The sequence below is a fragment of the Rhinolophus hipposideros genome (genome assembly GCF_964194185.1).
Source record: "Rhinolophus hipposideros genome assembly, chromosome: 24".
In the NCBI taxonomy this organism is placed as follows: Eukaryota; Metazoa; Chordata; class Mammalia; order Chiroptera; family Rhinolophidae; genus Rhinolophus; species Rhinolophus hipposideros.
The window spans coordinates 23,331,386-23,343,286 of NC_138070.1; the positions used below are offsets into that span (position 1 = coordinate 23,331,386).

General features: G+C 57.1%; 2 protein-coding genes across 2 annotated transcripts in view; one reads left to right on the forward strand and one right to left on the reverse strand.

The window, feature by feature from the left end:
- The window catches only part of CDC45 (cell division cycle 45), a 30,644-nt gene extending 22,791 nt beyond the window's left edge, over positions 1-7,853 (forward strand). The window contains exons 14-19 of the mRNA XM_081036686.1: positions 460-598; positions 680-763; positions 2,113-2,231; positions 3,952-4,028; positions 6,037-6,103; positions 7,727-7,853. Coding sequence (XP_080892812.1) covers positions 460-598; positions 680-763; positions 2,113-2,231; positions 3,952-4,028; positions 6,037-6,101 — 484 coding nt within the window. The 3' untranslated portion in view covers positions 6,102-6,103; positions 7,727-7,853. The remainder of the gene's footprint in view (positions 1-459; positions 599-679; positions 764-2,112; positions 2,232-3,951; positions 4,029-6,036; positions 6,104-7,726) is intronic.
- On the reverse strand, positions 7,770-11,435 carry CLDN5 (claudin 5). The gene has a single exon (XM_081036687.1). It carries the CDS (start codon positions 10,717-10,719, stop codon positions 10,063-10,065), a length of 657 nt encoding a protein of 218 aa, XP_080892813.1. The 5' UTR covers positions 10,720-11,435; the 3' UTR covers positions 7,770-10,062.
- Between the last annotated feature and the right edge of the window lie 466 nt (positions 11,436-11,901).

The following is an 11,901-nucleotide window of genomic DNA, read 5'->3' on the forward strand; positions in this document are numbered from 1 at the left end:
TGTGGGTCCATTGTGACACTTGGGGACCCTTAACTTCTAGGTGCAGAGACTTTGCTTGAGGATCTCACTTCTCCATGAGGGTTCACTTTAACGTACTTAGAAGGGAACCCTCTTTTTTGTAAGGGTAGGGTAAAAATCCATCTATCGAGTGTTGGGGTCCCTGGTCCTCCCCACAGCCGTTGCCTAGGCCTCATTCTCTGTCAGAGCACCTTCCGGGGCCTGCTGAGCAGAGTCTTCTCACCTCTGTTGGCTTTTAGTCTCCTGCCTTCTGACACTAGCACCCCTTCTCACCTCTCATGTCCATCACTTTGGGTTTATACATTTTTTATTATTCCTTTTCACATGAAAGGGAACTCAGGAGGTCAAGGAATAAACTGTCATCCCCACTCTCCCTCCTGACCCAGGAACCAAGTGTTCTATTTGTCTCTGTGCTGAAGCTGTGTATCTGCCGTGTTGCAGGAGTAACCTGGACAAGCTGTACCTCGGCCTGGAGCTTGCCAAGAAGCAGCTGCGAGCTACCCAGCAGATCATTGCCAGCTGCCTCTGCACCAACCTTGTCATCTCCCAGGGGCCTTTCCTCTACTGCTCCCTCATGGAGGTCAGGCTTCCTAGGACTACAGGCAGGCACGGGGCCACACATGCTGGCGGCCCCCTCTGACCATCTGTTTTCTTCTCTCAGGGCACTCCAGATGTCATGCTATTCTCCAAGCCAGCGTCCCTGAGCCTGCTCAGCAGACACCTGCTCAAGTCCTTTGTGTGTTCGGTGAGGAGCTGGGTGGGTGGTTGCTGGCAGGCAGGAGGTCAGAGCAGCACTCAGACTGGGCACAAGCTGACTTGGGGTGCTGGTGGTTATTCACCAGCTACAGCGTCTGGGCAGACTCCTACCTTTTCTTTGAGCTGGGTTTTCCTCAGCTGACTCCTAGAAACCTCCCAATCCCCACAAGCTCTGATTTTTTTCACTCATTGTACTGATCACTCAGATGAGGAGGGAGGGGCCTCACGGAGTATGTGGGGCTGGGACTTGGGTTCCACTGTTGCAGATCAGGGGAAGATGAGGTTGCTTGGAGTACATACTTGCTTCTCAGCAAAAGTTTGTTTTCTGGGCTGACTTTCCCTTTTCTGTGTGTGGTTCCATCTTCCCTATGGCCTAACAACCTTATTTGCTTTGGTGCAGGACACCCCCCTAACCTCCTCCCTGCCAACTCACCTGGCATTCAGGCAGGGTCCCTACCCCAATAATGTTGGCTCCTCCCCAGGTATGGTTGAGGAAAGGATGATCCCACACATTTCAGCAAAGTCTTACTTTGCTTCCAGGATGAAGGTTTACATGGGGGCTAAATTAAACAAAATATCGAATAGGAGGTTGATGTTATCTCATACTACTAAAGTGACTAATATTATGATTATTGGAGTGTTATGTGAAGACAGTCAAGTAATGACAAAAGTTATAACAGGCAAAACATGAATTCTAAAGTCCTCTAAGCTGGGTTTCAATCTCAGCCTCCTCATTTACCACTTGTTTGATGTGAGGTCAATTATTTGACCCCTGAGCCTCAGTTTCTGCATCTGTAGAATGGGTGAGCAAATACCTACTTCATAGGTCCATTCATTTGTCAGACGTTTATTAAGCATCCATTATCTGCTGGGCACTGATGTCCTTCGGTCCTGGACAGACCATGACAGTTGGTCACCTTCATTGGGTGTGGGTACCGTGGGCAAAGCAGTGAAGAAAACACTCCAGTCTCCATGTTGAGTAAGCATACCTGCTAGCAAGGGGAACAGACGAGGAATGAGTACATGCAGTGTCGGGTATGGTACATGCCATAGAGAAGATGAAGCCAGATAAGGGCGAAAGGCTTGGTTGGGGAGGGCCTCCTGGAGGAAGTGATAACTATGTCAGGACCAAAAGGAGGTGAGAGAGGGAACAGCTAAGGGGCAGTGGGGCCATGACCCGCCGCACAAAAGCCCTGTGGTGGCTTGTCGGGGTTTAAACCTCTCTTCTGGTGAAATGGAGGCTTTGGAGGAGGGAGCAGTTCCTACTGTCAAGGTTCTGGTTGCTGAGTGCTACACTTACCTTGTGGGGCCGTGACAGGGTGCATTTTGCCTCCATAGACAAAGAACCGGCGCTGCAAGCTGCTGCCTTTGGTGATGGCTGCCCCGCTGAATGTGGAGCAGGGCACAGTGACCGTGGTGGGCATACCCCCAGAGACCGACAGCTCGGACAGAAAGAAGTGAGCGGGGTTTTACGTGTCCCGGGAGCTTGGAGGGTGCAGGGTATCATTGGCTCATGGGCCCTGTGGAGTTGGGTGAGGTTTACCCTCAAGGCCATACGAAGGACAGCCTTTTCCTTCACGAGGCAGGGCTGTGAGGGCTTCAATCCATGGGCGGCAGGTTAGCCACTCTCCTGTTGGACATTCGGGTTATTTCCAGCTCTTTGTTATTATTAATAACGTGCCAGTGTATTTGAGAATGCACAAGCTTATCTTCTTGCACTTCTGAGAAGCTTCTCCCACCGTCTTCTACACGTCTTTCCTGCCCTTTCGCTGCCTCATCAGCTCTGCTCTTGCCCTCCTCCTGCAGCAGGGTGGGGTTTCCTCCTGTACACTCCTTCCAGACCTGGCGTCGGCCAGCCGGCAGGGCCGAGGGGCTCCCTGGTTCTCCCTGCTGCCCCTCCATGCTCCGTACAGCCGGAGAACCTGGTGACTAATCCCAGGGGCTGTCTGTCACCATCCTTAGGTATCTTTGCCTCCCAGGACCAATCAGTACAGTGGGTCCAGTGCTCCCCAGCAGGTCCCATAAGATGACCTTGGACAGAAGCCGAGTGACAGTGGCAGGATACTGCCACTCAACTTCCTGGTGGGGCAGCTTGAGGGGCTGAGGACTGTTCAGTGTACTGTACCCCTCATTTTCCCCAGTGAGCCTTTGTTAGCCTCTGCCTTGGAGGACACTGGTCCTAGATCCAGATAATCCTAGCTCCACTGTTGTGACCTTTGACTTCCTTTCATGTCTGCAAAGGCCATTTAGTAGACAGTTAGGAGACAATGGACCTTTTTAAGACAAGTGCTTCTGTGTTGCTGGGCTGATCTCCAAAGCTCCACTCTGGGTCTCCAGTTCATGGTCACGCAGGTTGGAGCTTGCCAGGGGCTCCTATCCTGGGTTCCTAAGGCGACCAGTGAGCACTTCCCCCATGGTCATCACAGCCACTTGTGTCCCCACTCCACGTCAGTTTGTCATTGTACGTCGTACGTGTAACCATGTGGTTAGTGTTAGCTCTGACCAGTGCACATAGTCTTGTGTGAGAGTTGCCATGGAGCCTTGAAGTACATGCCCCTCCCCTGCCCGTATTCCATGGTGGACCAAGAGCCCCTGCCCCACAACTCATACCCTCTGCTGCCCTTACCTGCCTCAGCGCTGATCCCCCAGGGGGGTTGGCCCGTCTCCAGGCTATCTCCCTGCTGCCCTGCGCTCTCAGCAGCTCTGGGTGTTCCTGTCTCCTGCCCTTGCTAGGCCTAGTTGCAGTCATATGCCGCAGCCTATGCCTGCAGTCTGCTCCCAATCCTACCCTGCTGTGTGTGACCTGGCCTCATCTGAGACCCCCATCCCAGCACAGCTCCCGCTAAGCCTCTGTCTCTCACCTGCTGCAGCTGCCAGTGTGGTGCAGGCATGAGGGAGGCTGCAGGCAGGACTCTGTGCATGCAGCCCCGGGGGGTAGAGAGGGACATTCACACCCTGAGGGTTGAGAAGGGCTCAGCTGGGTGCAGGTGAGGAGCCACAGTGACAGGCAGTGAGTGGGAGTAAGGCTTCAGAGGGCAGCAGCCCGGGAAGAGGCACAAGTGCTGATGGGCGGAACTGTTGGCTGGGGAGGGGTCTAGGCCAACTTCAGAGTCTGTCCTGGGGGCATGGGTCCACTGCAGTGTCCAGGCCCCCAGTGAGCCTCTTACATGTCCACAGCTTTTTTGGGCGGGCATTTGAGAAGGCAGCAGAAGGCACCAACTCCCGGACACTGCACAACTATTTCGACCTCTCAGGTAAGAGTCCGCTGCATCGGGACCCCTTCAAGGTCCGCTCTGGCCTTGGAACCAGGGAAGCTGGGTACCTTGCCAGCAGACCTCTTGTCTTCCTGGAACCAGCCCTGGGCCCGGCTGTTCTAGGTAGCTCAGGGAACTCGGGCACGCTGTGAGCCCCGCATCCTCATCTGGGCCCTGAGGTAGCAAGTATTGCCCAGGGAGACAGGCCTGGCTCTGGCCTTACAATCCAGCCCTTGAGACCAGTTCACCAAACAGCCGGGAGGACTGACCGCTAGGGCCTCCAGGGCCCACTCTCACCTATCGGGCTCACCTGCCCCTTCAGTGAGGTGTAGAAGCAGCAGGGCCTGCGGTGACCCAGCAGTGCCCCCTCCATGGCTGTGCTAGCCAGCCGTGCAGGCCAGCAGCTCTTGTCTGTGTTGGTGTAGAGGTCCTGCCTGAAAATGCCATATAGTCCTGTGTGATGGCTCAAGCACTGGCCTCACCCACGTGTTGCACGAGCCCACAGAATGGAAGAGCTTTGCCCAAGTGGTGGCTTTGGGGGAACCACACCTACAGATCCTCCAATGGCCCCCACATCACCCCGCAGCTTCTCTAGACGCCAGCATGGAACATGGCTTCCATTTGGTCATATTTGCTTTTCATTCTTGCTGACAGATTTTAAGTAAAACAGACATGTTGACATTTCACCCTTTTATTGTCTGCTCGGGCTGCCATAACAAAATACCACAGACTGAGGGGTTTAAACAACAGACAATGATTTCTCACCATTCTGGAGGCTGTAAGTCTGAGATCAAAGTGTCCATAGGGTCAGTTTCTTCTGAAGCCTCTCTCCTTGGTTTGTAGATAATCATCCTGTGTCTTTACATGGTTGTCCCTCTGTGTCCAAATCTCTTCCATCAGATTGGATTAGGGCCCACCGTAACTGCCTCATTTAGCCCAATCACCTTGTTAAAAGCCCCATCTCCAAATACAGTCATATTCTCAGGTGCTGGAGGTTAAGCCTTCAACATATGAGTTCTGGGAGGATATACTTCACCTATAACACCCATCTCTCAGAGAGGACATTTTCTTACATCACCACCTGATTGCTTAACGACGATTACTGCATTCAGAGACCCCATTGCCTCAGTGTCTAGAGCCGGCTTCTTCATGCTGGGCCGACTCAGGCTGTGGCTCTGTGTTGGGTAGGTTCACCTCCAGCAGTAGCCCCCGATTCTTGTTTCGTGCCTGAGGTGCAGAGAGGTTGGTGCTGGCTGGCCTGCAGGGTGTCCCAGCCCCTCCACACGGGGAGGGTTTGTGGGCCGCGAGCTGCACAGGTGGAGAACATGGGCAGGAGGCAGAGGGGGCCATGGCCAGCATTGCCTGGGTGAGCTGAGCCTGGGGCTCTGGAGCTGTGACCCATGGCACAGACGCTTGCAGGACCAGGCCAGCTTGGTTTTGCCATCTAATGAGGGCCCATGTGTTTGTCTGAGTCTGGTGGCCCCCAGAGATGGGGGCAGTTTGCATTGTGTCCCTTTACGGAAGAGGGCACTGAAGCTGAGGGACTGGCCAGAGCAGGACAAAGGCTGGCTTCCTGCCTAACCTCAGGGCCTCCCACAACCCACTAAAGGGTAGCGCTCTGTGTCGGGCGGGGTGGGAAGGCCTATCTCTGCCCAGGACTGTAGTGTTCTGATTCCTCACATCCCCTGTGTCCCTTCCATTGCCTGTCACTGCTGGTCCCCTGGCTGCCTGGAGGGTCCTTCCCACAGACTGTAGCTCTAGCCTCACCAACAGGACTGTTGGAAGTTTCTGAGGATTAAATACAAAGGGATGGAGAAGCATAACCTCATAGTCCAGAAGATTCCAGGCCATCAAGGAGCCAAGTTCATTTTGGAATGTGTTGGAGAGTTCCAGTCCTGGGTGGTTGGGAAGAGGGAGTTAATGTGCCCTGACTTGTTTTTTTCACTTCTCCCTCACTCCTGTCCCTATTCCTCCCATCTCACAAGATGTTTTTCTTTCATTACTGCAGTAATTGAACTGAAAGCGGAGGATCGGAGCAAGTTTCTGGACGCACTTGTTGCTCTCCTGTCCTGAGGGTGAGTGGGGCAGGGTAGGGGTGGCCCTGCCACAAAACCAATGCTGCTGAAGGCCCCTCTGATTCCCTGCTGTGGGTTCCCAGCTTTTTTCTTCCTCAAGCCAGGCTTTTACTTGGGCCTCAAATCAGAGTGGGGCTTCTGAGGAGATTTGGGGCCAACACATTTTTCCCAAGGATGTCTGTCCCTGGCCTGGCAGCAGTGCCACAGTGGGGCATTTTTGAGGGAGCTAATTACATTAAGCTCCTGGGAACCCTTCAAAAACGTCTAGCATTTGCCCTCTCCTTCCCAGCCACACCGTGGACTAGGCATCAGTGAGGGACAGGCTTCATGGCCCTGCCAGTAAGGAGGGCGCCCCTAGGGGGCCACCTGGAGCCTTACTGCCCCTCTCAGCCTCATATCAGGCCCTGGGCTGGAGCCCACAGGGGCATCTATTCAGGCTCTTGTGTGCTTGATTTTTGAGAAAGCAAAGCTGTTGGCAGCCACTCAGCTGAGAATTATAAAATGTCGGCTCTACTTGAGCCTGCACCAGCATATGACTATAACTGAAGTCCTGTGACACTAGATACTTCTCTAGCCAGGGCTTTCCCCACTGCCCCCTATGGCACCTTGAGGGCCCCTCAGGAAACAGGTCATAGTTGACCAGGTCAGGGACTGCTCTGTGGCTAGTGACCACTTCTCAGCACGTGACCCCCACACAGTGGGTGCCCACGCCCACCCCTGCATCTCCCTGAGCCACGGCTAGGACCACTGCTGTGGCAGACAGTCCTGTCAAGGCTCTGAGGTAGGGGCGCCCCTCATGCCGGCCCAGGGCCCTCTCTCCCCCGTCCATGGTGAGCTGGAAGCTATGGGGGCAGGCTCCCTTCCCTTGTTGAGGACCAGTAGGCTCTGCTGAGAAAGGCATAGGGGTTTTCAGTGACCCCACAGACCCTCTCTCAGGTTGGGCTGGGACGCTCTGCCCCATTGGGGAGGGGCTCTGGGATCAGACTCGTAGAGTCTTCAGTCAGGTCTGTCATGTACCTCACTAGGCTGCACCTGTTTCCACATTCGAAATGGGCCTGACATCCCTTGGTGCCAAGCCTCAGCACAGGGCCTTAAGATGGGGGCAGAGGAGTAAGTTTATGACCCAAATCAAAGGTGACAAATGGCACTGTCAGACAGTGGGACTGGCATTTGAGGCAGCCTCTCCCCTGCATCCTGCTCAGTGATGATGCCAGCACTACCATGTATCTTTCCACTGAGACAGGGTATAGGGTGGGCCAGCCAGAAAGGTGAAGAGCAGCGTGCTGGGGGGTCAGGGGGAGCCGCTCCAGACAAGGGAGCGTCACCATGGGACTGAGACTGGACAAACCACCAGGGGGGGTCCACAAGGTGAGAAAGTGCTGGCAGACTTGAGGTCTTTGGGGGTTCTCAAGCGGATGAGAGCCTGGACCTGGCCAGGGGGACGCAGTGAAGGACAGCAGGTGCCTCAGTGGTTCTGGGGTGGTCTTCACCCCATAATATGAGTGGTGGAAACTACTCAGCATCAGTAGCCCAGCATGTCAGAGGGAAGGCCAAGATAGTGTGTTTACTCTGGGGAGACATCAGAATTGTTTGAAATTTCTTTTTTCTTTTTTTCTTTTCCAGAGTTTGATTTCTTCAGAAATGACCTTCTCTTTATTTATACTAACTCGCTTTTATTTAGGTTGTAAGTTATGGGCATAGTTTTAGATACTGGGACAGTGGTTTTTAATGAAATAAAAATGGTTCTTGTAGGTTCGGTGCCCCAATCTTTACTCCGATCATAGGGCCAGCACTTGGTTGTGCCCTGAGCCTTCTGTAGGTCCAGAGTAGCCTTGATCCTATGGCCTGGGCACCCTCAAGGCCCAGGAGGAAATCAGCATCCTGGAGTGGGGGTGGGGGTGAAGACAGCAATGGGCAGAGAGGCCCGGCCCCTGAGCACCTGGGCCTGCACACGGCACCTGCACTGACCACTGCCCAGCGGTGCCAGTCAGGACCTGGCTCTGTCCACCCTCCCACCACTTCCTCCTGTCTGCCTGGCTTTGGCAGCATCTCAAGTTCTCAGAGTGGGGCTGCTGTGGGGGCTGCTAAGGACCTCAGTGCTACGGGGCCCGTCCTGCTGCAGCTCACCCATTGCTGGGAGCTCAGGCCACCAGATGTTTCAGCCTCCCTGGAAGTCCTGCTCAACTGGTTCTGCTATGGCCACCCTGAGCCCATCCCCCCGCCCTCCAAGGAGACTGGCCAAGCCTGGGAGACTCCTTGCCACTGGATATGACCCAGGCATTTCTGGACAGGGCCCCTGAGGCCAGGATTGGGAGCAGATGCCAAGTCTTCCTGCTGGCCAGCCAGTCTTGAAGCGCCAACCCACAGCCTCCCCTCCCACCACTCCCCTCTACCCCCCACTCCCACCTACTGTTGTTCTCTTCTGCCCTGGCCTTTGACAGAAGGTAAAAATGCATTCATTCAAAGTGCCTAGAACAGGGCTGGAAGCAAAGAGCTCTTCGATGGCTGTAACAGCTCTGGTTTGCTCTGGCACCCCCACCCTGAGGTGTCTGGCCAGGGCCAACAGGTCCCACCCACAGGAGGAAGGTCACACAGGGTACTCCCAGAAAGTCACAGGTGCTGAAGGTCGGCACAAGTCTGGGACGGCTGCCAGTCCCACAGGGTGGGCACAGGACCTGCACAGAGCCACGCCTAAGTCTGGCAGAAGAGCCAGGACAGACGGTTGGAGCTGAGCTGGGGCACTCTCCAGGCAGCTGGCTGTGGGGCCTCCTCCCCATGGGAGCTTGTCGACCGCCTAGCTCTGCTGGATCCCAGCACACATTCTGGATTCACCCTTATTCCCACTGCACTGTTGGCAGAAAGGGCCCAGTTGGTGATGTACAGATGTCTGGCCATTTGATGTGACCCAGAGAGATAGGTGAGCCCTGAAAGAGCAGGTGGAAAATATCCAGCAGCCTGGCAGCCCACCCTCAGCACTTAGTGCATCCCAAGTACCCCCTCCACACATACACACAACACTGTCTCGGGAGGGGGAGGGTCCAACCTGCATCCTCTGCCGGGGTCTCCTCCCTCCAGGCCCCATGACTTAGCAGAGGCTCTTCTGACCACACTTCTTACCTTCCTGGGTTGTAGTGGGCTGTGGTTGTTTCCTACCCAGCAGGAAAGTGATCAGGTGGCAGGGAGGACCCTAGAAAAGGCTGTGGGATCTCACAGCCCCCAGAAGCCAGCTGTGGGAGGACCTCATAGGAGTCTTTCCGGGAGGAGTCCGTGGGTAGGTGGATGCATGGGGGCTGCTGGGCATAGGCGACTGGACAGAGCACAACACAGGCGGGAGGGTATGCAAACCATTTACTAAGCAAATTCTTACCCTCCCCCAAGCTGCGAAGGGGGGCAGGGCCCTAGCCCCACACTCAGGATCTGGTGCCCATACGCCTCCTCTGGGGAACTGCTGGGGTGAGAGAGGTCCAGGCCAAGTCTCTTGGTCTGTCTGGGCTCAGGCCCCGCTGATGGGGTAAAAGTCAGCTGCACACATCCTTCAGGCAGCTCAAGTTGGGGCCCTGGGTCCTCCGTCTGCCCCTCTGAATTTGCAGGAGCCGCTGGAAAGTACTAGCGGCATCCAAGACCCCAAGGGACAGGGAGAGAAGTGGAATCTTCAGTCCAGTGCCCACAAAGCCCGCGACCCACCCACGTTGGAGCCAGCACTGCGCACGGAAAAAGAAACAAGTCCTCTCAAGTGCGCGTTGCACGTTTAGGGCAGGGCTGGGCGAGTGGCAGTCAGAGTGGACCCGCTGCGGGTGCGGGCAGGATCCCGTCGGTGGCGCGCATCCCGGCGCAGAGCTGGGCGTTCCGCGGAGCCTGTGCGCAGCGCGGCCCAACGGAGGCCTCCATCCTTGCGGGGCTCTGGCCAATCCAGCTCGCCGGTGCAGCTGGCGCGAGGGGCCACGCCGTGCCCAGCACCCTCAGACGTAGTTCTTCTTGTCATAGTTGCCGCCGGCCGCGGGCCGCCGAGGCGCGGAGTATTTGACCGGAAAGCTGAGGTCGGGGCGGCCGGCGCAGACCCAGGCGCCGCAGCACACGAGGCCGCCGCCGCACATGAGCAGCGCGGAGGCCGCCCAACCGATGTACAGCGCCGCGCCCAGCTCGTACTTCTGCGACATGGGCACGCTCGGGTCGTAGAACTCGCGAACTACGATGTTGGCGAACCAGCAGAGCGGCACCAGCGCCAGCAGTCCGCACAGCGCGTAGAGTGCGCCGCCCGTGAGGGCCACACGCGCCTTACCAGGACCCGGCGCTACGCAGGTGGTGCACTGCGCGCCCGCCAGGGTCACGAAGAGTGCGACGAGCGCCAGCAGGACGGCGCTCACCGTGAGCGCCCGCGCCGCCTGCACCTCGGTCGTCAGCGCCAGCACCGAGTCGTACACCTTGCATTGCATGTGCCCGGTGCTCTGCACTACACACGACATCCACAGCCCCCTCCAAGTGGTCTGCGCCGTCACGATGTTGTGATCCAGGAAGGCGGTCACCTGCCACATAGGCAGCGCGCACGCCAAGATCAGGCCCACCCAGCCGACCAGGCACAACACCAGGCCGAGGATCTCTAGCGCCGCGGATCCCATGGCTGGAGGTGAGGCGCGCGCCCAAAGGCCCGGGGACCTCGGGGTGGGGGCGTGGAGGCGGCGGTGCCTCGGCCAAGCGGGTCGGCGCCCTGCACGGACCCTGGTGCCTTTGCGCCCCCGCGCCCGCTCACCGCCCTCCGTCTGTTCGCCCCACGGCCCGCCGCACAGCCTCAGATCTGCCAGCCCCTCCGCAGGGGCTTCCCATTTGAAGGTTGGAGGCCGGACTCTGTCCCTCGGACCCGGCCCTCCGGCCCCGAGCAGCCAATCGGCGCGCGGACCATCGGCCCACAGCCAATCATGGCGACCCCCGGCAGCGTGCTCTTTGGGAAACAACTACGCCTGGGAGTAGCGGAGAGCGCTGGCACCGCTTCCCGCGCAGCCACCGCCCCCAAGCCTCCACCCCCTGTTGTCCTAATTGCAGCCGAGCGCGTTCCATCTCATGAGTGTTCCTGCCTCGCCATTTCAGGAGCTGCATGACCCTCAACTTCCTCCGCCACTTCCCCGTATGAGCCTGATGGTCCCTACCCCCCAGGCCAGCTGCATGCTTCCCTGGCCATGGTCTGCGGGAGCCCCCACCATCACCACGTCTCAGATACCATCGTGGGGGACTCTTGCTGCCTCTTCTCCTGTGAACGAGCCAATCGCAGCTCGTTCTATTCCTCCAGGAAGTTCGCCCTGGAGTCCAAACCCGACCTGGCCCCTTCTCAGAACACTTACTGTGCGGGTGCCTGTCCCACAGGCCGAGAGACCAGGCAGGATTGTGCAGGTCAGACTGGCCTCCACCCTCCTTTAAAGTCCTGCCCAGCGCCACCTTCCATCTGATCACTACCTCCCTGGGGCGTGAGGCCGCAGCATGAAGCAGGCAGCACAGGGACCTTTCCGCACCGGCCTCCGGGTACTCCCCATTCTACCCCTGCCTTGGGATTTCCCAGACCTCCCAACCTTCGCACAAACCATTCCTCGCCCTGAGATGCTGCCCATCCCCCATCCTGCGAGGCCCAGCTCGGGCGACACCACTTCAGAAAGTCCCCAGTGCTCCCCAATGATCCAGTACACAGGCTGTATTCCCGGTAGTAGCCCGTGGCCCCAGGCTGGAGGCCTACTCTGGCCCTCAGACAGGAGAAACATGAAGATAAAGAAGGGGCTGTGCTCTTTCCCATAAGTGGCAGTGGTACCCCTGGC

Bases quoted from the DNA above. Each gene is read 5' to 3' on its own strand.
- CLDN5 (XM_081036687.1), bottom strand. From the start codon at position 10,719: ATGGGATCCGCGGCGCTAGAGATCCTCGGCCTGGTGTTGTGCCTGGTC.